This window comes from Neurospora tetraspora, assembly GCF_033439725.1.
Source record: "Neurospora tetraspora strain CBS 560.94 chromosome Unknown B0H65scaffold_1, whole genome shotgun sequence".
NCBI lineage: Eukaryota > Fungi > Ascomycota > Sordariomycetes > Sordariales > Sordariaceae > Neurospora > Neurospora tetraspora.
In genome coordinates, this window is record NW_026944383.1 from 7,825,848 (window position 1) to 7,849,174 (window position 23,327).

A 23,327-nucleotide genomic window follows, 5' to 3' on the forward strand; every position below is an offset into this window, starting at 1 on the left:
GACGGAGACTTGACTCCATCATTCCATCGCGCAATTCGTATACGTAACATGGGATATCTGGTAAGGTAGGTATAGCCTCGTTTTTCTCTTCTTTTTTCCTCTTTGTCTTTTCGGAGCATAGAATATGTTTTCAGCAGCAGCGTAGCTTTGTCGAGGCAAGCGAGGCTGTTAAGGATTGATACCAGAGAGATAGGAGTGTCCATGTCCCTGGTGTCAAAATATATACCTCTGGGGTACGGAACTGTTCGCTAATACCAGCACACACCAACCACTGTAGCTGCAATTTTAAGGTCTTTGACATAGATAGTGTAGATAGTGGTCAGAGTCCCCCATACAGACCAGAGAAATATGCAAAATCGGGGTGGTGCTGAGTACACAGATGAGTAGAGGAGGTAGTACTTATCCATCTAGAGCTAGATACCCGTTTTCGCTAGATACCTATCCGATCCGATATCGTATCAGAGTTCGTATTCCAACCACAAAAAAGAGAGGGAAAGAAAACCTGGGGTTCCCTGGTCCGCTCCGCTAGGCTCACCAGTTTTGTTTCTTGGCGATCAAATGTATAGGTTCGATAGGATATGCGAGATGGCAAGGGGGGAGCATTATCGAGGTCCCGTCCTGGATTTTTTTGCCCACCTAACCGCATAGTCACGCGGACCTTCAACAACCCTCATTCCTAGCAACGCGTCCCCCAAATCTTCGCACTTTCTACCAGAAGAGCAAAATGTTTCTGCATCAGAAGGTCTCGCATTGCTGGGAAAACTCTCTCTTTTTTGCAACTCAGCTGGCCCCAAAAGGGGGGGCTTTTTGGGTGAATTGCTGCATTATGGGTTGCGCTGGAGGAACATATGTGTTTTGAGAAGAAGAAGAAAAGAGGTCTGTGCAACTTCCTGAATAGGCTTAAACCCACGAGGGACCTCGTTAACGACCGCCCCCAATGCAAGAAGGGTCCAACAACCGTTTTCAAGTTTTGCCTTCTTTGTCTCGGGTTTCCTTCCATTTCTTCTTTTGATCTTCCGAGCCGCACAGTTCGATATCGAACTTCCGTTCCCCGTAGGATACCACAAGGACCTCCTCCCATTGGCTACCTACACAGTATAGCCTCCCCCCTCCCCCCCTCTTTATTCCCGTCTCTAGGCCCGCTCAGCCCGTTGAGTTGGGCCGTAGCCGCCGTTCGTTCGGGTTCCCCATATTTAAACGGCCGGATGAACGTGACAGGGACGGAAGAAGAAGAGAAAAGGAAAAAGATGAAACTTCCATCACAGTTCTTCACTTGTCCTTGGCGTTGTGATCTTATCAGACCAAGATTGAAAGTCCTTTTTTTCTTTTTTTCTTTTCTTTTTAGTGATGGATAATGATTGTGGGAATCCGAATCCGAGCATCAGTGGTCTGAGGTACCTACTTAGTATCCCAACAACATTCTACACTGTAGTTTAGCGCCTACCTACTACCCCTTCTACCCACATGCCATGCCGCTTCACGAAACGTCGAAAAACGAAGCAATAGCATGCAAGCGCGTAAGGAGGAAGCGGCGCTGGCTCCGGATGATCTGACCGAGATCAGATCAAGATCAGCACTGACAAGAAAAAAAGGAGGGGTGGCAGCCAAGAAAAAAAAAGGAGAAAACGTAAAAAATTCGGATTATGTACTGTTGTAGTTTGGATTGGAGTGGTTGAGCCTCCCGCGGCAGGCAACCCGGCATCCCGATTCCCGTAGACACATCTTGGCTTGCTCCGGCTCCGAGCAACCCCCTTGCCCTTGGCCTTTGATCCCTTGCGAGCGAGGGTTGGTCGGTTAGGGCGCTTGGTCCCTGCGGTTGATGGATGGGTGGGAGGAATGTTCACCAAGAGGTGCAGATAATGTTTGGTTTTTCTTTTGGAATTGTGATAGGGGTCTGGTGTCCGCGAGTCCGTTGTTTCACTAACTGGGGCGGATCTATGTGGAGGTTGCACTTGCAAACGTTAAAACGGTGATATAGGGTTATGTATGTGTGATTTCCGTTATTTTCCCCAATCAGGGCAACAATTCGCCACTTCAAGGTTACCATATGGCGCAGAGGGAAGGAACGGTTTGTGGTTCGGTTTGCAGGCCATGTGGAATATGGAGGTAGGCCTATAACGTTGCCGGTATCCGGCCGAACGAGTAGTGTAAAGAAAAGTATGAAATCAAGGGTTGGCGGTTGGTTCAATCGCGGAAATGGTGCGAGCCTCGTGCTTTCTTGGACAATAGCACGACCGTAACCCTTGCCTACTTGGCGTGTTTGGGCAGGCGAGGCCGCGAGGCAGAGGAGACAAGGATGGATATTAGTTTCCTTGGTTTTCAGGGTCTTTGGAGAAACTCGGAAAGGGAAGACTGCCCCGATCGGGGCATTCTCTTGGTGTTACCGACCCGAGGCTGGATCTGTCTCGAACTGCTTTTTTGTCTTCTTTCCTTTCGGCCTCGTTCGGTTCTTGCATTTTCAAGCTGGCCAAAAACAGGCAAGATCTGACATTCGGGAGGTAACCAACACATCAAACAGATGAGTCGATGTGGATGACAATGTCTCTTGATACAGCCATGTCGGCTTGGGTTATGTGAAGGTGTGTCGCTCTTGTGCCTTAATCACAAGATAAAACAGACGAACGGCCTTATCGCAATTTGTCGATCGGCCCAAGTGTCGATTCGATATGGCCTTATTTTTTTTGTGCTCCCTTTCATCCACGCGCTATTCGGCTGACAGGTGGACAAAAGGGGATAAAGAGCAAAAACGGTCGAATCTGGATTCGGTGATCGACATTTGCCACCTGACCGCTTTTCAGGGTCCTGGGCCACCGGGCCTTGTGGAGTTTTGAATGGTTGCCATGAGCTGCCATGTTGTGTTCTGGACATTGTGTCGTCTGCAAATGGGAGGCTGACAAGCAGACGGACAGGACTTCCAAGAGTTCTGGAAGGCCTCAAGTGCGAATACGTACTGTGTCCATGTTGTTGTTTTCTGGGAGTCGGATTTCAAGCCGTTTCAGTGTCAAAAGGTAAAGGGGAAGCGAAACAAATCCGCAAGATTATGCAGTCATGTGAGAGAATCCCATCAGAGCGAATGTCAGCTCAGGGCCACGTTTTCCTCTTTGGTGCTTAGCTGTTGATCATATACTTTATTTTTGATGCGGCTCGACTTACACGAGGCTGGGACATCGGTTGCCGTACCAGCAAACATACCTTATAGAAGCCCATCTTAAGCGGCGTTCCAAGGTGATTTACTTATTGTTACGAAATTATGATATCTCTCTTTTGGATATATCCACCAGCTGATGCTCAACTCGAGTCGTAAGTTTTTGAACATACACTCGGCAGTTTCAAGCGGAGGCCGGACGGAGCTCCGGTCGGCGAAGTCGGATATGATGGCAAATTCAGCTGAAAGTGTCAATGTGTCACGATTGCCGCCATCGCCAATGCCTGAATCGTATAAGCTTTTGTGTCCGCAACAGGCAAGTTCTGCCATGTCTTGCAGTGGTCTCTGTTTCCACGTCGTCAATTCAAGCCTTCACCGCCGCGACTTGCGACTGAAAGAAAAATGATCTCGCTGGCCAGGGTTTGTCGTCTGGGCGCCAAATGGTCCCGTCCCAATAGCGGCTTTCGCGAGAAGAGATGAAAAGCCAGCAGTGACGTAGGTGGCTGTCAATACACACTTGTAAACCCGGCAAGCGACAGCCGCTTGTTATGAGACGAGGGGAAGCTCCAGGAGTGTTGGGCATCGTCCGGGTCGCCCGTTGAAAAATATAGCCTGGCTAGGTCGCCTGGGGAAACTGGAAGGAGGGGGTAAATATTTGTTTTCAAGTGTAGTACTTGGTATGATGGGTAAGTTTAATTAGGTGGGGTAAGTACAAAACGCTTATTGTCCGTGCAGAAAAGTACCTGACAGGGGGGTTTTTACTTTCGCTCCAAACCACAGTAAAAGTAAACAATGGGGTCGCGTGCGCTGCGGATGAAACCGATTTTGACATGTTGTCGATCCGTTCCATGATCTCGATTGCATATCTTTTGGCCCGTCTGGACTCCAATCAATGCCATGGCAATCATTCGAACGTGATGGCGAACCTTGCGAACGAAAGCAAAAAGTTGAGTGGATGTGGAATGGAAGGTGTTGGCTCTCGTACAGGTGTGACGGGGCAGTCATGTGCGAGAAGCCCTAGGAATCTACTGTGAGTCTAGCCGCTTATGGGTTAGTGTACAGTATCTGGTTGTGGGGAAGGAGACTCCAACGACGCTTCTTTCTGCATGGGCATCTTTGGGTGCCCAGCATGGTCAGTTTTCAGTGTCCTTCAGTTGGGTCGCAACCTCCAAAAGTTGGGCGTTGAAAATGACGGGTTCATGCCCCGATTTTCAACTCCCACGATATGCCGACGGGTTCGGTGAGGCTCAAAGTAGGGCGGGGCCGCGTCTAGCACACGGTTCCATTCCGAGATGCGAACTGCGAACTGCGAACTGCGAACTTGCTTTCTCTGGTTCCGCGCACCTCACAGGCTCACCTTGTGATCTCGCGTGGGACGGTGAGATATGTACACTGCATAGTAGCCAACGGTTACCTTGACAGCAACCAGGGGAGCTTTCCAAGGTCACTGATGAATCCAACTGGTGTCCGCTGTTGATATTGGGGTCTTCCTGGCAAGCGGTTAGCTACACCTGCATCGGCATGCCTTGACTGGCAACTGAAACCTGTTGCAATGCAGTCAATATCTCGACAGCTGTACTTGTCAACGAAGCCGGGGGAAACAATCCGGCCCGTTCAACGTGATGTCTCCGGGGTCGGTCCTCTCTGTACGTGTACGACGTTGAAGAGGTGGCGTTGAGCAACCCCGCAAACTGTTTCAGGCGACTGCTGTAGGTAGCTATTGCATCGCTCGATCGTTTGTTGATGGGAGATCAGTGCGTCCCTATGGCCTTTATGAAAAGACGCTCGATTACTGGCGATTCGGCGACCATGCCCAGCCGACCAGATGCGCAATATGTTTCTTTCAGCATGAAGCGTGACCTGACTGCCTTGACTGCTAAGACCGGCCGGCTGCCGCGACTCCAAGTCGCACAGTAGAGAGAGTCTTGTGCAAGGCGCCATGTGTGCCATCGTGTGCGGGTGTCCCATGCGTGCCATCTGCCAGCTGCCTGACCACAGTAGGTGACCTGGTTGCCTTGGGTCCCTTGCTTCCATTTGGGATCGAGGTCCGGGCCCGAGATGGGAAACGTGAGTTGAGGATGGTGTTTCTAGTGGTAAATGTCAGCTAGGTATGCCCCTGAAATTCCGAGATTCCGATTTGGGGTTTGCGGCCTTGCGGGAGAGGGGCGCTCTCTGCCCAGGATTCAGTGTGGTCGTCGAGAATATGTCCAGGTCGATGTTTCTTTGTGCCGTTTTCTTTTCCGAATTCTCCAAACTTGTACGATCAGACCCTTCCGTCCTGAAGAAGTCCCAGGCACGTCCTGATTCCCGTGTTCCCGAGCGGAAGCTCCCCGTCCCGGCGGCTGTCGGTCTGTGTGCTCGCCGTCCCTCCGTCTCCGTCGGAACGGGACCACGAGATGGGACGAGTCAGGCTCGAGGTTCGCAGCTGGCGTGTGAAGTGTTGCCGCTCACACTGTCCCAGGTGCACCACAAAGGGCAGTTGCCAGTGCCAGGCCGCTGTAACCTTTGATACCACCTGCACGGCACTGGATTCCGGAGTCCGGACGGTGGACGCCGAGTGACAGGAAGAAAGTGACTGCGAATGACCGAGATATCAGATGAACAAGTTCTGACCAGCTGTTGACTATGTGAAGAGATGGACTCGATGTTAGAAGTGAACCCAAGAATGCTCAATACACGCAAAGCACAGACCATCCCCTCAGGTCCCAAGGACCAAGCATCAGCACCAAGAAGCAACCAAGACGAGTTGCCGTGCAGGAAGCGCAGGGCAGCGCTGATCCCTGCCTTACTCGGCGTCTCGGCCGGCAAACCCCACCAGCCCACCAGCCCACCCCCATCCCGTCTCTGTGGCCTCTTGTCTCTTGCGCTGTGAAGCAAACTGAAGTCTCTCTCACTGACTCTGACTTTGGTGTTTTGCCTTGCCCAGCAGCAGTCTGCTCTCCAACAACAGACCACTCCAGTCTCAAACCTTGGTTCCGCCCTCCACCCTCGTCCCTGTCTCTTTCTCATCCCATCTGTTTTCACTTTCAGAATTTCCATCCCCATCCACGTGCCATCTCTCGACGAGCGGAAAGGCTTCGTCCACAGCACACTGTGCAAAAGTCTCCGTCAACCTCGACTTCCCTAGGCAATCTACAACTCAACCAAAAAGTGAAAAAGAGAAAACAATTACAGAGAATGAAGAGAGAGAGAGTTGGGAATTGAACGAAAAGGAAAAAAGAACAAAAACCAAGCGTGTACACTAGGAACTGGTAAACGGCACCAAAACCCCATACACGATATCCATCCAGCCATTCAGCGCTCAGCGCCCGCCCCTGTCCCCGTCCCACGGCACTAACAAAACTGGCACTGTGCTCCTCTAGCGCTCCGACTCTGCACTTTGCAGACCTCGACTCGCTCAAACAGACTGCAGTGCCCTGCTACGGCCCCGACGAGTCTGTCTCCAGTCCCGTTCCAGTCCCGTCCATCCAGGAGCCATTGATCTGATCCCATCCGACCCAGTCTCTCCAGTCCCGCCCGCTGCGCTGCCAGCCAGTCGATAGCCACAGTCCCAAGTCCAGGCACCGCCGCTCGATAACTCTCCTCTTTCTCCGCCTCGCTCTCCCCTCCCAACCTGGCCCACAGTCCACAGTCCACAACTGCACCCACCGGGCCACCACCACTCACCACCACGGACTCGTTCAGCCAGAATCCCAGCCCAGCACAAACCACCCGAGGAGCCAGGCCCAGCAACAACAGTTCAGTTCCCAGTCAGTCGTCCCAGGTCAACAGCGACCAGACTGAACCTGAAGGGAACAGTCTAGTCCTCGCTGTCGCTGCCCCCAGTCCCAAGCGCTACCTACCTACCTAGCCACGGAGAAAAAGCGACCAAAAGAGGCAAACAAAATCTCCTACTACTACCTAGCACCGAGGCGCACATCGAGTCTCCTCCGAGCCTGAAGCCTCAGCCAGCTCAAGCTCCCTCTCTCCTTTCGCGATACAATCCTTTTGAAAAACACCATTCCCACCCATCGCGGGATCCCAACCATCTACAAACAGTGAGCCCACCCCCAACAGCACTGTCCTTTCGTCTGAAACTTGCCCAAATCCCCTACGCACGCGCTACATTATTCACGTTGCTGACGATCCCCTGCTTCAAGACAACCGCAACACCACATCAACCTACCCAACCAGCCACAAACCAGAGACCAGAGGTCGATCTCACGCCGCTCCCTCCTCTCTCGAGTCCATCTCCCATCTCGATTCAATTGAACGCGCCTTATCATTACACCCGCAAACGCCCATGAAGTCGCAAGTGTAGATTGTTACCCACTAGCATCCGCGCCTTGCCCGACTGCGTTTCCTGCTCTATTCCGTCCAAGGCTCACGGCGCCAACGGCCGTAGCCCAAAATCATGACTGACGGACCAACTCTCGCAGCTATTGCTGCTCTCGTCAAATCCTTGGCCGTCGACCCGGCCACTACCCAGACCTCTGGACTTCGCCCGAGCACCCATGTCAGGCTTCCCGGTCCCTATACCCGTGAGAAGGGTGACTTGGAGCGAGAGCTCTCCGCTCTTGTTGTCCGCATAGAGCAGCTGGAGACTGCCGCCATCGCTGCCACTCCTCCTCCAGTTATGCCCGATACACCAAATGCAACACCCGATGCGCTGTTTTCAAATGGCACCCTTTCGCCATCCCCCGAAACGCCTGATGCTCGCTACCCCGCTCCACTACCGCGGAATGGCTTCATCGACGAGGCCCTTGAGGGTCTCCGCGAACATGTCGACGACCAGTCCAAGCTGCTTGACAGCCAGCGTCAGGAGCTTGCTGGTGTCAACGCACAGCTGATGGAGCAAAAGCAACTTCAGGAAAAGGCTCTTGCTATTATCGAACAGGAACGGGTTGCTACTCTTGAGCGGGAACTCTGGAAGCACCAAAAGGCCAACGAGGCCTTCCAAAAGGCTCTCCGAGAAATCGGTGAGATTGTCACTGCCGTCGCCAGGGGTGATTTGTCCAAGAAGGTCCGCATGAACTCGGTGGAAATGGACCCGGAAATCACCACTTTCAAGCGTACGATAAACACAATGATGGACCAGTTGCAAGTCTTCTCCAGCGAAGTCTCGCGTGTCGCTCGTGAAGTCGGAACCGAGGGTATTCTCGGTGGCCAGGCTCAGATCGAAGGCGTTGACGGCACCTGGAAGGAACTTACAGACAACGGTATGTTTTATCCCATCTTGAGAACCGCAGTGGCCCACTTACTGACCATCATCTAGTCAACGTCATGGCCCAGAATCTTACCGACCAAGTGCGAGAGATCGCTTCCGTAACGACTGCTGTCGCCCATGGCGATCTTACCAAGAAGATCGAGCGTCCCGCCAAGGGTGAAATACTTCAACTTCAACAAACCATTAACACAATGGTGGATCAACTACGGACTTTCGCCTCTGAAGTTACACGTGTCGCCAGAGATGTCGGTACCGAGGGTATCCTCGGTGGTCAAGCCGACGTTGAAGGAGTCCAGGGCATGTGGAACGAACTTACGGTTAATGTGAACGCCATGGCCAACAATCTAACAACCCAAGTCAGAGATATCATCAAGGTTACTACCGCTGTCGCCAAGGGTGACCTTACACAAAAAGTACAAGCTGAATGCCGCGGTGAGATTTTCGAACTCAAGAAGACTATCAACTCTATGGTGGACCAACTACAACAATTTGCTCGCGAAGTCACAAAGATCGCCAGGGAAGTCGGAACCGAAGGAAGGCTCGGTGGGCAGGCCACTGTTCACGATGTTCAGGGTACTTGGAGGGACCTCACCGAAAACGTCAACGGCATGGCCATGAATTTGACCACACAGGTGCGAGAAATTGCAAAGGTTACTACAGCCGTCGCCAAGGGTGATTTGACCAAGAAGATTGGGGTCGAGGTTCAGGGTGAAATCCTGGATTTGAAGAACACTATCAACACCATGGTTGACCGTCTTGGCACTTTCGCTTTCGAGGTCAGCAAGGTCGCCAGGGAAGTCGGCACTGATGGCACCCTGGGTGGTCAGGCCCAGGTTGACAATGTGGAGGGCAAGTGGAAGGACCTCACAGAGAACGTCAACACCATGGCCAGCAACCTTACATCTCAGGTAAGCTCCCCCTAATGTCCTTTGCGGCATGCACTGTTTGCTAACTTTCACAGGTCCGTGGGATCTCTACCGTCACACAAGCCATTGCCAATGGTGATATGAGCCGCAAGATCGAGGTTGAAGCCAAGGGAGAGATACTCATACTCAAGAAGACTATCAACAACATGGTTGACCGGCTTTCCATTTTCTGTAACGAGGTGCAGAGAGTCGCAAAGGATGTCGGTGTCGACGGTATCATGGGAGGACAAGCCGACGTTGCTGGCCTGAAGGGCAGGTGGAAGGAAATCACCACCGATGTCAACACAATGGCGAACAACTTGGTAAGTTTCGCCGCCAGCACCTTTTTTGAACAGCACCTTTTGCTAATCCCTTTCACAGACGGCTCAAGTGAGAGCTTTCGGCGACATTACAAACGCCGCAACAGACGGGGACTTTACAAAACTCGTTGAGGTAGAAGCCTCAGGCGAGATGGACGAACTCAAAAAGAAGATCAATCAGATGGTCTACAATTTGAGGGACAGTATCCAACGTAATACCCAAGCCAGGGAAGCCGCCGAACTGGCCAATAAGACCAAGTCCGAGTTTTTGGCGAATATGTCCCACGAAATCCGCACACCCATGAACGGCATCATCGGCATGACACAACTTACTCTTGATACTGACCTGACACAGTATCAGAGAGAAATGCTCAACATTGTCAACTCCCTGGCCAACAGCTTACTGACCATCATCGACGACATTTTGGATCTGTCCAAGATCGAAGCTAGGCGTATGGTCATCGAAGAGATTCCTTATACGTTGCGTGGCACCGTCTTCAACGCGCTCAAGACTCTTGCAGTCAAGGCAAACGAGAAGTTCTTGGATCTTACATATCGTGTCGACCATTCTGTACCCGACCACGTCGTCGGTGACTCCTTCAGGTTGCGCCAGATTATTCTTAACCTTGTTGGCAACGCTATCAAGTTCACCGAGCATGGTGAAGTTAGTCTTACCATCCAGAAGGCCTCTTCAGTACAGTGCGGCAACTCCGATGAGTACGCTATCGAGTTTGTCGTTTCCGATACTGGTATCGGTATTCCGGCGGACAAGCTGGATCTTATCTTCGACACTTTCCAGCAGGCCGATGGTTCAATGACTCGCAAGTTTGGCGGTACTGGTCTCGGTCTCTCCATCTCCAAGCGTCTCGTCAACCTCATGGGTGGTGACGTGTGGGTGAAGAGTGAATATGGCAAGGGTAGCAAGTTCTTCTTCACCTGCGTGGTCCGCTTGGCCAACGACGATATCTCGTTGATCGCCAAGCAGCTCACCCCTTACAAGACTCACCAGGTCCTGTTCATCGACAAGGGCCGCACCGGACATGGTCATGAGATCGCCAAGATGCTCCACGGCTTGGGTCTCGTTCCCATCGTCGTCGACTCGGAGAGGAGTCCTGTGCTTGAGAAGGCCAGAGCTGCCGGCCAGGCGCCCTACGACGTTATCATTGTGGACTCGATTGAGGATGCGAGGCGCTTGCGGTCTGTTGATGACTTCAAGTACCTTCCGATCGTCTTGCTAGCACCTGTCGTTCACGTCTCGCTGAAGTCTTGCCTTGACTTGGGTATTACGTCGTACATGACGACGCCTTGTCAACTCATCGACCTCGGTAACGGCATGGTCCCTGCTCTTGAAAATAGAGCCACGCCGTCGCTGGCGGACAACACCAAGTCTTTCGAGATCCTGCTTGCCGAAGACAACACCGTCAACCAGAGGCTCGCGGTCAAGATCCTGGAGAAGTATCACCACGTCGTCACCGTTGTTGGAAACGGTGAGGAGGCTGTTGAGGCCGTCAAGAGGAAAAAGTTCGATGTCATTCTTATGGACGTCCAGATGCCTATTATGGTAAGTAAAAGCTGTCTTTATAAGATAAGATACCGATGCTAACAAATTCCACAGGGCGGTTTCGAAGCCACGGCCAAGATTCGCGAGTACGAGCGCAGCCTCGGCAGCCAGCGCACACCCATCATCGCCCTCACGGCCCACGCCATGATGGGCGACAGGGAGAAGTGTATTCAGGCACAGATGGACGAGTATCTCTCCAAGCCGCTGCAGCAGAACCATCTAATCCAGACCATTCTCAAGTGTGCGACGCTCGGCGGGCAACTACTCGAGAAGAACCGGGAGCGCGAGCTCACTCGTGCTGCCGACGCCGTCACAGGCGGCCGCCGCGACAACGGCATGTACTCTGCCAGCCAAGCCGCGCAGCACGCTGCGCTCCGCCCACCCCTCGCCACCAGGGGCATCACGGCCGCTGACAGCCTCGTCTCCGGCCTGGAGAGCCCGTCCATCGTGACGGCGGACAAGGAGGATCCTCTGAGCAGGGCACGTGCAAGCCTCTCCGAACCTAACATCCATAATGCAAGCTAACCGTGTGGATGGGTCGATTTGACTTTTGTTGGAGGAATTTAGCTGGTCATTCGAGCACATACTTCTACTCTTTGATCAACATCGCGCGCGATATTCGTCTTGGTCGTTCAGCAAAATCAGTCAGTTTTGGTTTTTATATACATTTCGACAACACGCACAAGCCACGGCCAGACCAATTAGCTGGAAGGAGGGTTTTACGAGATGGGATGAAAGGAAAAAGAAACAAGGAGGAGAAGAAAGGAATGGATGGAAGTGGATGGAGTCCGTGTTGTCTTTTTTGTGTTGTGTGTTTTTGTCCGGTACCCGGGTTCAAATCAGGTTCTTAAGGTCCAAAGGCGGTTTCTGTTATTAACAAGGCATTGAAATTATTACTTGCGGCTGGTTTGCTAGTTTTCGATTTTTGTATGTCTTATTCGTCTGTCTCGTGTCTCTCTCGTATTTACTGGTTCAACTGTCTCGCTTGCGATCGCGGTTTGCTTTGCTGCTGCCGCCGCTCGTCTGTCTGTCTGCTGATCTGGCTTTCTGGCTTTTGGTTTTTGGTTTTTGTTGCATGGCTTGCTTGGCTTTGTTGGTTAAGAAATGGTTATCGTCTTCCTGTACCCGGACCTGGGGACTTTCTGATTTGCTGCTACGTCTTTACTGACTGACTGGTTTCTCTTTTCTTATTGCATGATACCTACACTACAACTACTACTAGTAAATCAAGAGTACAATAAACATTTACCTAGCATACCATCCGAGTAGTCTAAAAGTCTACATTATAGGGAGAACGAACCACCACGCTTCAGCTGCGACCAACAAAAATTGTACCACGAGTATTTACCACGCGCACAACCGGCAATGTTTTCATGATGAAACAGCTGGAACCGCTCACGAGCCATTAGGGCGCGCCACTTTCCTCCTACCAGGTCCTTTCCTGTCTCCCCTTTACCTCCGAGCCCCCCTCTCCCCACTACATTCGAGGGCAAAAAGCAAATGAATAACAAAAAAAGGAAAAAGAAGATTCACAGTACCAGGGCACTACTTTTCTCCTCGGGAAACGAACACAGAAAACATATCAACATCCGAAATCCCAGCTTCTTTTGCTCGAAAGAAATTCGTGACGTGCAAATCGAATTCGAACGCGGGACCTGTTCGTGAACCGGACCGGTGGGGGTACAGCACAGCACACTGAAGAGAACCCTCAGCTATCTGGTCCCGAGGAGATCCTGCCAATTCGGCCTGGACTGGTCGTTTATTAAGTAAGGACAAGCGCGGCGCGGGCTGGCGCAGGTGGTCGGTCCAGATTTCGTCTGATGGGGTTTGACTTCTGTGAAGCTGGAGGGAGGCACGGGGCTTGTGCTGGACTTTATATGAACGAAGGGGCGTAGGTAGTCTAGATGGCAGAGGGTAGAGGGTAGAGGAATAGAGCTGAGGGATGGATGGGATGGAAGGCGGATGTGTACCATACCTATTGTACGGGCTGGGCTGTATGAGTAATTGCCCGAGGGATATTCGCAAAAAAAGTGAATATGGAAATCTCGAAAGTGCTCTTGAAGGACCGAGGGAGCGCCATCCAGAGAAGTGGGCGGTGAGAGATGAGTGCTGGTAGCTCATCAGGAGGTTTGAGATGGATTCAGTGCAGTGTTGAGTCACTCGAGGTAATGCAGTGGACGATTTTCCGCGATGTTGAAAGAGGGTTGACATGATAACTGGAGGAGGTAGTAGGTAGAGGTAGGTGGCTGGTTCGGATTTTGTGGCACATCTCGTTGCCATTCGTTCCTTCCTCTTTTTTCTTTTCCGGGAGTGTCACTTAGTAGACTCTTGTAGATAAAGTGAACAGAGCAAACAACCACGAAGAGTGCAACGAGGCAGTGCTGGAAATATGTAATTTTTAGGGTTTGTGTTCATCATTGAAATTCTTTATTGGATATGGCGCAGTCGTTGAGTGTCTTGTGGGACACATGCTGTTTCCTTCGATCCCAACTGTCGCCGAACGGCATACTTCCTTGACAGAGACGCCCATGACAAGAACTTTTCAATGTCCGTGATCCATTGGTACCAATGATGATGATGCAGGAGGAAGACAAACGGACATACTTGTTGTCCGCTTCAAAATATCAACTTGAATTGTCAACGATGGATCATTTACGTACCTGACCATGCGATGATGCACCAGAGGTAAGAATTGTAGCAGCATCACGATTCCAAAGGTGTTTAAAAGAACCGTTTGAAACACTCACCGCCAGCAACCCCCCATCCAAACCCATCCAAACCCATCCAATCCAATCCAATCCAACTTTACCTTCAGAGTTAATCAACAAAACATGTGCCGCAAGCTTTGGCCCGTCTACTCCTGCGGGCACGAACAGCTCCCCGCCCAAAACACCCGCACCGAGTCCTGTGGAAACAACTGCCCAGAGTACTCAAGGGGCTCCGGTTACTACGAGCTCCCAACGGACTGCGGTAACGTTCGCTGCTCGACAGCGATACGGAGGATGTTTGACAAGGGCCAGGTGAAAATTGCTGATTGGAAGTGGAATTATGGTGCTCATGCTGGTAGCAGCTATGGCGGTGGTTCATCCTCAGGTATGGGCTACGATGCCGGTGGCGGTAGTGATGCTGGGTATGGGGGGTATGGTGGCTTTGCTCCAATACCGTCGGGTCCGTCAATGTCTTGTCCGGTGCATGGCGGTTATAATTCGGCCGGGGTTCCTTTGATGCCTCCTTTTCTTCAACCTTATCCTAATGCTGGTGGTGGTGGTGGTTACTACCAAGGATACAACAACCCGATGTTGCGCCCTATGTCAGCACCTCCAGCCCCCTTTTTTGGTCAACCGTTCTTCCCACCTTTCCCAGCGTTTGGCGGCGGTGGTCGAGGATGCCCCCCGCCTCCGCCTCCGCGGATCGTGGTGAGATATCGCCGGTAGGTCGTCGAGAAGATGAGTAGGAAATCTAGAAAAGGTGAAGAGTTGTGATGCTTAGCTTGGAGTTTGTGAGCCCGGAACGAGAGAAATTTAAAGAAGGGCGGAGAAAAGCAGGAGAATGGAAAGTGCGACCTGGCTCTGTGTGGTATTGAAGTCAGGCATACCCGTTGGGGATAGAGGTCAGTTCCTGTCTGTTTCCCCAACTCTGGCGCTAAGGTAATTACACGTTGTCTCGACTACCTTACATTTCAGGTTTCGGGCATGAAAGCAGCACCTGTGCTGCAAAGGCAAGTGCATATGCGTATATTCATGTGAGCTTTAACCGCTTGTTGAGACATATAGAAGGTGCATCCGGCCCCGGTATTCTATTCCTGTAGTATTTAGACTTGGTCTGGCCCGCCATTCCTCTCTTTTCAACCATGCCGCAATCAACCATTTTCCCTGCCATTAAGAACCAATTGTTACACTGAATACTTCAGGAGGCCATGGCAGCAAAGAACTTCGTGGCTGTCTTGCGACCTTGAACAAAGTCAAGTAGTCAACATCGTGCCGCAATAGTATCAGACCTGCACTTGATGGGCTTGTTTAGTGTTTGGGTATTTAGTAGTCACTCCCCTTTTTAATTCTTTTTATTCCATTTTTCCCTTCCATTTCTTTCTTGTTTCCTTCTTTTCACATATTCTCTTCCGATTGTCCACCCTGTTCCCCTTCGACGAATCCCTTCATTTCCATTTCACCTCCAGTTCAACCCCCATGTACCTCCCACCCACTCCCCCTTTCCTTGCTTCCACTCCCTCATCTTCTTCTCTCCCTATGCCCCTTGCCCCCATCAACCTCACCTATGCCTCCGATGACTCTTCTTCCCCTTACTCTTCTTACTTCCCTTATTCTCCTCCTCGTCGTTCAACCATGAAGGCCGCGGCCGCGGGTTTGGGCCAGTGAATGGATTATTGGGAATGGGATTCTCCGCCGGATTCGGTCCTGGCATCGGGTTCGGAGGGAAGCCTCCACCATCGTAACCGCCGCCGCCGCCGCCGTATCCTGAGCCCGAAGGATCACCACCTCCGTAACCACCATACCCCGAGGGATCACCACCTCCATAGCCACCACCACCACCACCGTATCCCGGATCAATTTGTCCACCACCACCATAACCTCCATAACCCGAGGGATCACTACCACCGTAGCCACCACCACCATAGCTCGGATCAACCTGTCCACCGCCACCGTAACCACCACCACCACCATACCCCGGATCAACTTGTCCACCACCACTTACAGGAGGAGCAACCCCATACGTATCATAATACCGGGAATACTGCGGATCGGTACGCTGGGAAGTATTCGGATCCGTCCACGGCGCCACATCAGTCCGTCTCTTGTGGATACAAACGTCACAGTACTCGCTCATGCAGTACATTTCAGACCGGTAACGACCTGGTGTCCACTGGCCGCAGTTTCGTTCGCAGGGGTAGTCTCGGGTTGGAGCGGACCCGGGGAACATTTCCTTATTACAGGCGTAGAATGGGGTACTCCCTGAGGCACATTTTGTGTTGCGTGGATGTTGGGTGGGTAAGTGAGTCTCGTCGTTGTGCTTGGTGAATGAATGGTAAACTCCTAGTGAGTGTGTTAGTGACGGGAACTCATCATTCTTCGAGAATCACCAGCAACATGAAAGGGAGAACACTGAATGAGAAGAGAGACATACTCCTTTGCGCTCTTTACTTGTTCTTGTTGTCTCCGAACAGGGGAAGTGGACGATGTCGATGAGGACTCACCAAAAGCACCACCAAGAGCACCGGGACACTCCTCTTTTAACCGCCCTTCCGGCTCCATTCCCCTTGCCAGCAATACATCACGGAGACGACGTCCACTGGATCTGACGCGGACAGAGTGTTGCTGACCCAGTCTGTCCGTTTGTCCTTCATCATGAACGTTGACATCTCCGTGGGCCACCAATTTCCGAGTTTTCTACAAGACTGAAGGGAACGCCGTTGGCGGGTTGGTGGATGAGCAGCAGCGGGCTGGTAGTTACTTGATGGTTCTGGACTTTTTGAAGGGCAGGAAGTTGCTGTGAATCAATCAATTTGTCCTCGGCTTTCTCCAGTTCATCAAGAAGTGGACAAGTTTGCGATGCGTGGCTGTGTAACTTTTATCTGATTAAGGTTTGTTTACACAGACATAACTGAACATATAATTCTAACAATTCTAGGCCTACCCTGACCACGTGTATTTTTCATTGTCCAATAATTGTCCGAGGTACCTATGTATGCCAATAACAGCTTACCAAGTCTGTCTTGCCCCAGCTTTATCCTTTGATCCACCCCCTTCATTGTCGTAACTTCTATCGTTGCCCTCAATGCCATCACGACTTTTGTTTCTATTGCCGCAGTTATTTAATTCTCATTTCCCTCCTTATTTATATCATTATCACGGTCTCATACCCATTCACGGTTTCCATCCTTTTCTTTATCCACATCTCCATCTACGTCGTCCATGTCCTCATCGTCACTCTCATGTATCCGGACAAAATGTTTATCGGCTGTGGACAGTTTCATCACTCTGCTCCTCTCCACTACCCTCATCTTCATTGCCCTTCTTTTCACTGCCCTTCTCTTCACTGCCCTCCTCTTCACTGCCCTCTTCTTCACTGCCCTCTTCTTCATTGCCCTCTTCTTCCAGTTATTTCCGATCCAGAACTCGGAGGCTGCCTATCAGAAGAGGAAGCAGAAGCTGAGGCCGCCTGTGTATCTGAAGGGTGCTGGGCAGATGATGAGCTCGAAGTTTGCTGATTTGAAGGCACGTTCGGAGTCAAAGCCTGGGGAATTTGTTGAGACTGTTGCCTACCTGTGCGGGATCTGTAATTTAGCATATGAACCGTTCCAGGTGAAAGGGAAATAGGCGGGGACCCCAAGCCCAAGGGTGTTGCAGCCGGATGTTCGTTGGTTCGAGTCATTGGAGGAGGTGCCGCAACCGATAATGGGACTCCCGGAGGTGGTCTAGACGTGTTTTCTACAATAGAACGCGTCACAGGTGAAACTGGGATACCCTGGGACGCGGGTGGTGGCTGGTGGTTGATAGCAAGAAAAGCCTGTGTGTTTCGTGGCACCGAGTTGCGTCGAGCATGTTGAAATTGCTGTCTTGTTGGCTGAATAGGAGCGGGAGGAGCAAGAGTAACAGAAGGAATAGGCTCTGCCTGCGAAGTTGGGCTATAACGAGGAGCAAAGGGACCCGCTTCCCGCGGATAGGGACTCTCGGCGGGCCGCCCTTGGCTGTGATGTTGTTGGGAACCTGACGGATGTTGTTGCGAACCCGATGGATGCTGCTGAGACCCTGATGGATATTGCTGGGATGATGTTGGGTATTGTTGAGAGCTAACCAAGTAAGAGGATGCTGCGGCCGGATATCCGTTGGTTGAAGTTCTCGGGAAAGAGGACTCATTATGAGGATTCTGATGTCGGTCGCGCTCTGCAAACTGCTTGCGTAGCCTTAGTCAACATATGGCGCAAGAAGGCTTGTTATTCGGGAGAAGACCGTGCCTGATGAGGGAAGGCCCACGTAGAAAGCTGCATAAACAAGGGACCACTGGGTTGCACCTCAGCAAGCCTTTTGTATTCGTCCCAAAGCTTCTCTGTCGCCAACTTTCGGTTGACCATCCAAGTCCAGTAGGCCTGCACACCCGGGCAGCGGCTGGGTCTGCCACAGTCGTAGGTCAATACCTTGGTTCTAGTCACCTTCGGCAAATTATCATGGCACACGGGTGTACAATTCACGTTGGTGGAGAACGCAAAGCATCCGCATGCATAGTTGTTGTAGATGATTTCACACATTGTTCGTTTGGCTTCTGCTGTAGTTGTGTCTCCGTGGAATGCTTTGTCTTCTATGCTTTGGGATCTGAAGAGCTCGTTGGATGCGTTCTTTTCGGTTGAATGGGTATTATTCCAATGGAACAAGCTTCAGTTTTGCTTCTATGAGAGCGTGGTGGTTAGCTGCCGAACCATTAGAGGGGATGATGGCATGCCGCGGATGAAATGAAAATGCACGACTGGAACAAACTCGAGTTATGGCAGAAGAGAGCAAAACAAAACTCACTTGATGGCCGCCACTGTACCAGCCTGTGGCATCCAGACTTATTGGTGTCTGTAGACTGTTGACGGTGGGGCGATATTGATGTGAGCAAGCAAAAGCTGGAAAACAAATAAAATGACTCCTTTCCCAGCAGGATTCCATGACGGGATTCCATTTTGTTGTTGATTTGGTAAACTTGGTGGTAAGAGAAGGGAAAGTATGCTGTTAGGAAGGCACCTGTCGGTGATAGCCGGGGGAGCGTTGCAAGAAGGATAATGAATGGGTAAAAATGGAAGGACAGCAGGCAAAAATCAAGAACGATGGAGAATACATGGGAAGGAATTGTCTGGTCAATCACTTCCCAGTTGCTTTTCTATACAAGGATGAAGATCTGTGACGGTAGGTGCTTTGACTCATGATTTACTCGGCCGTCCTTTCCATCTGGATGACACTCTCATGGCTTCGGAAAACAGTGACTACACTATGGTTGAGTGTTCGGGAGGAGGATTAATAAGGAGGTTGAAAACCGGAGAAATGGGAAGAAGAGATACAAGAGAAGGTTGTTATGCATTGGGACAGATGATATTAACGGTTAACACATTGCTATTACTCGAACTTAAGTTTAGTGAACGAAGGGGGCATCCCTACCGGCTCTCTTTCACCTTACTCGTCAATCCGTTTCTAGGAAAGTGGGAGTTAAGCATAGGGGCTGCGTATCTGCTGACGGAGCAAGACGCAAAGCGGTTAACCCGCACTTACCGTCCGGTTGACCGGTCGACGGAGACTGGAGTATATGGTCACCGCTTCATCCACGTTAAGTTCAATACATGTCAGGGTTGCTCATTGCAAAAGGAACCATTATTTGAAGAGCCCATTTTCTTCTGAAGTCAGCTACCTAAAAGCCTTGATATCAACACCCGTCATCGAAGTGAAAGATGGAACGCTATCTAGGTACCTCGAAGATGCTTGCACACATACATAGAGCAACAACATAACTTATATACCACTGAACCTTTCCCTCGAAGAACCTGAAAGTCCATGCAGCACCGCTTTTTGGTATAAACTCCCGATCGATGAAGAGAAGCAGAAGAGAGAAATATTAAGCTCCAGTGGTATGTAACAGTTTCCTCCATTCATGATGACAATCCCAAATCCGCTTGCTTGCTTGCCTGCTTTGCTTCAACAACAAACATGTCCTGTCCTGGCCTTTGACATACCAAGCATATTCGTTCTTCATAGAACATCAGATTCATGCCACCCTCCCATATCCATCATTGCAATATGTCTTCCTTAACCCACAGATACAGCCCTATTATTACTCAAACAACCATATGTAATGTTCCAAACGCCAACGCCCATATTTCATCGCTTAAGTCTTGCTGAAGGGAGGTTAGGTAAGACGGAGTAATCATGAACTCCCTTATTTCTTCTTACCCTTACCCTTACCCTTGTCATTCGTCTTCGCCGCCTCGACGATATCCTTCGCGTCCTCCCTGGCGGTAGGGTAATTACTCTTCGGGTCCTCCGCAAAGAGGACCTCATCACCCTTACCACCCATGTTCATGAACTCATTCGGGTCTCTGTTATCATCAGGCCTGGCCTCCTTTTGACGGGAGGGTCCAGCTTGTGCTCCGACAAATTCGTGCTGGCTGGGCCCATCGGCCGCTACCGTGGGATTTTTCTTGTAGATCTTCAGCTCGGGCTTGTTATCGCCAAGTGGGATCTTGTCGGCGATCTGGACTGTGTTGATCGAGCTGAGGAGGGTGCGCTCGCGGAGAACGCCGCGCCTGGTGACATCGAGGCCGGCGATGCCGTTAACGAGGCCGTTGGTACTATCGTTGACGCCAGGCTTCTTTTCGGTCATCCAGGGATGAGAAAGGCATTCGTCAACGGTGAAGCGCTTCTCGGGGTCGACGACGAGCATGGAGTCAATCAGGTCAACTAGGGCATTGTTAGTATCGATATAGCGACATACGGTATAAGACTAGGTCACTTACGAGCTAGGTCATCCACAGGGTCCCAGTAAGGCGATGGGTAGTCAAATTTGCCTTGCCTGATCTGATCCGAAAGAGAATAGGGGAAGTCGGGGGAGGTGAGTTCATCCGAGAATGGTGGGAAGCCGCACAAGCAGATGTACAAGACTACACCGAGAGACCAAACATCGACGGCCTTGGTGTATTTGCGATGGCGAGTGTCGGTGAGGATTTCTGGTGCCACATAACTGGGTGTGCCACATAGGGTAGTGGTGAAGGACTCCTCGCCAATGATCTTGGCAAGACCGAAATCAGCCAGCTTGACATGCAGGTCATCATCGACTAGCAGAATGTTCTCGGGTTTGATGTCACGGTGGACAATGTTGCGGTCATGCAAGTACTTGATACCCTGGAATAGCTGGGTAAACAACTTGCGGCACTCGTTCTCGGAAAGCTTGGTCTTCTTCACGATGTAGTTGAACAACTCACCTCCTGGCGCCAGCTCAAGAACTAGGTAAACGGCGTTGGGCTCATTGAAGGTATCTTTGAGACACAAGACGTTGGGGTGACTAACCCCCATCAGCACGGCGATTTCTTGCTGAAGACCTTCATTCTTGGATCTCTCCTCGCGGCCAGGGGTCTTGGAGAACACCTTGACGGCATACTGGCTACCAGTCGACTTCTCCACACACAAGTAGACCTCGGCGAAGTGACCCTTGCCCAACTTCTGAAGCATGGTGTACTGCTGCCTGAATGCGCTGGTGTGTCGACTCTTGGGGTATCGGAAGATGAAGCGCGCTTTGTCGAGAACGGCGATCTCATCTAGCTCTTGGAGCTCTCTCTGTCGGTTGCGACCCACTATTGCCTCGTTGACGAATGTTCCGTTACTCGAAAGATCCTCCAATACGGCAACGGTATCGTTACCCTTGTTCTCCGTGAAGATAATGCAGTGTCGGTTCGAAACGATGGGGTCCTCTATTTGGATGTCTAATGTTCCGTTAGTATGGTGAAGTACACCGGGGATTGTACAGGTGAACCAACCGCATTCTGGGTGTCGTCCGATCAGATAGCCACCTGATGGAAGCCCCTTGACCTTGGTCTTGTCCAACTCGTGCTCCTCCTTGATCAGCGCCTTCTGGCCGCGTTTACCTCTCTTAGAGCCAACCGCCTGTGACACCGTATGTGGAAGGGGGCAAGCGGCCCTCCTCCTCAGAACGACACAACGACCACCGTGCCTAGGGTCCAAGGGGAACAGGTAGCCCCAGACTCCCTCCTTGACTTCATCCTCGACGTCATCCGACAATGGCCTATCGATATCGGGTAACTGGCTGAAGGCTTGTGTGTCGTTCAATACTTGCGACTGGGAGTATTGGGTCTCTGGGCGAGGGCTAATTTGCGACAGCTGGCTGGGGCGGCCTGCTGGAGGGGTAGCTGTGGGCTCTTTGGCATCTTGTGGGTAGTCATCGGTGTCGTGGGTGACTGGAGAGGGCAGTTGCTTGGTGGTGTTGACGGGGGTCTTCTGCTTGGGTTCGGCGCTGTCGTCGATGCGCTGGGAGGAGAGACGTTCGGAGCGACGGGGTTTCTTGAAGGAATCATTGTCGTCGGCAGAACCCTGAAGTAGAGCGCATATTAGTCGACGGAGCATGCTTGGTGGTGACGCAATGCGCCATGGACTAATAACATATAATACACGACGCGAGAGTCATGACATATGGGGGAGTGGACGTACGCGAGCTCTCTTAAGAGTGCTGCTGCCTTCAGCTCGCGGAGCCATGGCTGCTGGGATTGTAGGGCAACGAGTCGGATGGTGTGTTGGTCAGTTAACGCCGGAGCTTGGGATTCGATTCGAGAGAGAGGATCGCAAATGATCAAGCGGCGGGAGGGTGTGTTGTGTGTAAAGTGGAAAAAGTTGGGGTGGTGGTGACGGTGCCTCGGAAATGACTGAGTACAAAGTGCCAGTTCGAGGAATGGGATAGGCGGCGGGCAGTGCTATTGGCCTCCCCAGAAAGCAACCATACATAACAACGTCAGGGATTCACGTTGTACAAGCCTCGATGACCGCCCCAAGCTTCCTCACTTCCTTCCACTTTTCGCTTGGAAATCACGCCGCGCCTCGAGCCAAGAAGTGCCTGACTCCACTCTTTGCGCGTGCAAGTCAACAAATCCACCAGAAGGGAAACATGCAGTTGACAGCATTGACTTTATTGTTGATGAAATTTCTAGATGCATTTTTGAAGAGATCCGCTCAAGGGGCTTTGTTTACTGTGCTGTAACACTTCACTTTCTGCGGTGCACACCCTCAGCCCTTGAATGTCACCATGTGCATTGCATAGCGTAGGGCTGCTCATTCAGCAAGTCATCACTCTTTCCTCGAGAATCAATTGTGGGTTCGTTGTGACTCTTCATCATCCTTCTTGGCTGTCAGGCGTGCGGGTCACTTGTCACTCATGAGACTCCCACGCCGGTGAGAAAGGGAAGGAGCTGGTACAATATCCTCAGGCTGTAAACTTGGCCGTTGCCCGGGTCACCACCACACTTTTGAGTGTCTGCCTGGATATAGGTTCAGATGACCCGTGACCCCCTCTCCGCTTCCCGCTTCTGTTTGTTTTGGGTGAGCTTACAAAGTGGACTGTTACGACTGTGTAGAGTCGCCACTTTGTCTTGATCAATACGATGGTGAAGATAAAAATCGATGATGTAGCGAGCTCGATAGTTTTG

At 51.4% G+C, this 23,327-nt stretch overlaps 4 protein-coding genes across 4 annotated transcripts; 2 read left to right on the forward strand and 2 right to left on the reverse strand.

Annotated features, from left to right (window-relative positions):
- Nucleotides 1-7,538: 7,538 nt before the first annotated feature.
- B0H65DRAFT_505901 (uncharacterized protein) lies at nucleotides 7,539-11,662 on the forward strand (the record flags this gene model as incomplete). The annotated part of the gene is made up of 5 exons (XM_062828025.1): nucleotides 7,539-8,343; nucleotides 8,400-9,259; nucleotides 9,313-9,579; nucleotides 9,638-11,137; nucleotides 11,192-11,662. 5 exons carry the CDS (start codon nucleotides 7,539-7,541, stop codon nucleotides 11,660-11,662), a joined length of 3,903 nt encoding a protein of 1,300 aa, XP_062687497.1.
- A 2,306-nt stretch (nucleotides 11,663-13,968) lies between these two features.
- B0H65DRAFT_505902 (uncharacterized protein) lies at nucleotides 13,969-14,571 on the forward strand (the record flags this gene model as incomplete). Its single annotated transcript, XM_062828026.1, has 1 exon — nucleotides 13,969-14,571. One exon carries the CDS (start codon nucleotides 13,969-13,971, stop codon nucleotides 14,569-14,571), a length of 603 nt encoding a protein of 200 aa, XP_062687498.1.
- Nucleotides 14,572-15,240: 669 nt separating this feature from the next.
- Nucleotides 15,241-18,009, reverse strand: B0H65DRAFT_439283 (uncharacterized protein; the record flags this gene model as incomplete). Its single annotated transcript, XM_062825402.1, has 7 exons — nucleotides 15,241-15,305; nucleotides 15,448-16,075; nucleotides 16,294-16,477; nucleotides 16,787-16,831; nucleotides 16,856-16,948; nucleotides 17,416-17,567; nucleotides 17,800-18,009. 7 exons carry the CDS (start codon nucleotides 18,007-18,009, stop codon nucleotides 15,241-15,243), a joined length of 1,377 nt encoding a protein of 458 aa, XP_062687499.1.
- Nucleotides 18,010-20,056: 2,047 nt separating this feature from the next.
- Nucleotides 20,057-22,254, reverse strand: B0H65DRAFT_439284 (kinase-like domain-containing protein; the record flags this gene model as incomplete). The annotated part of the gene is made up of 2 exons (XM_062825403.1): nucleotides 20,057-20,577; nucleotides 20,634-22,254. The coding sequence occupies 2 exons, from the start codon at nucleotides 22,252-22,254 to the stop codon at nucleotides 20,057-20,059; spliced, it is 2,142 nt and encodes a 713-aa protein (XP_062687500.1).
- Between the last annotated feature and the right edge of the window lie 1,073 nt (nucleotides 22,255-23,327).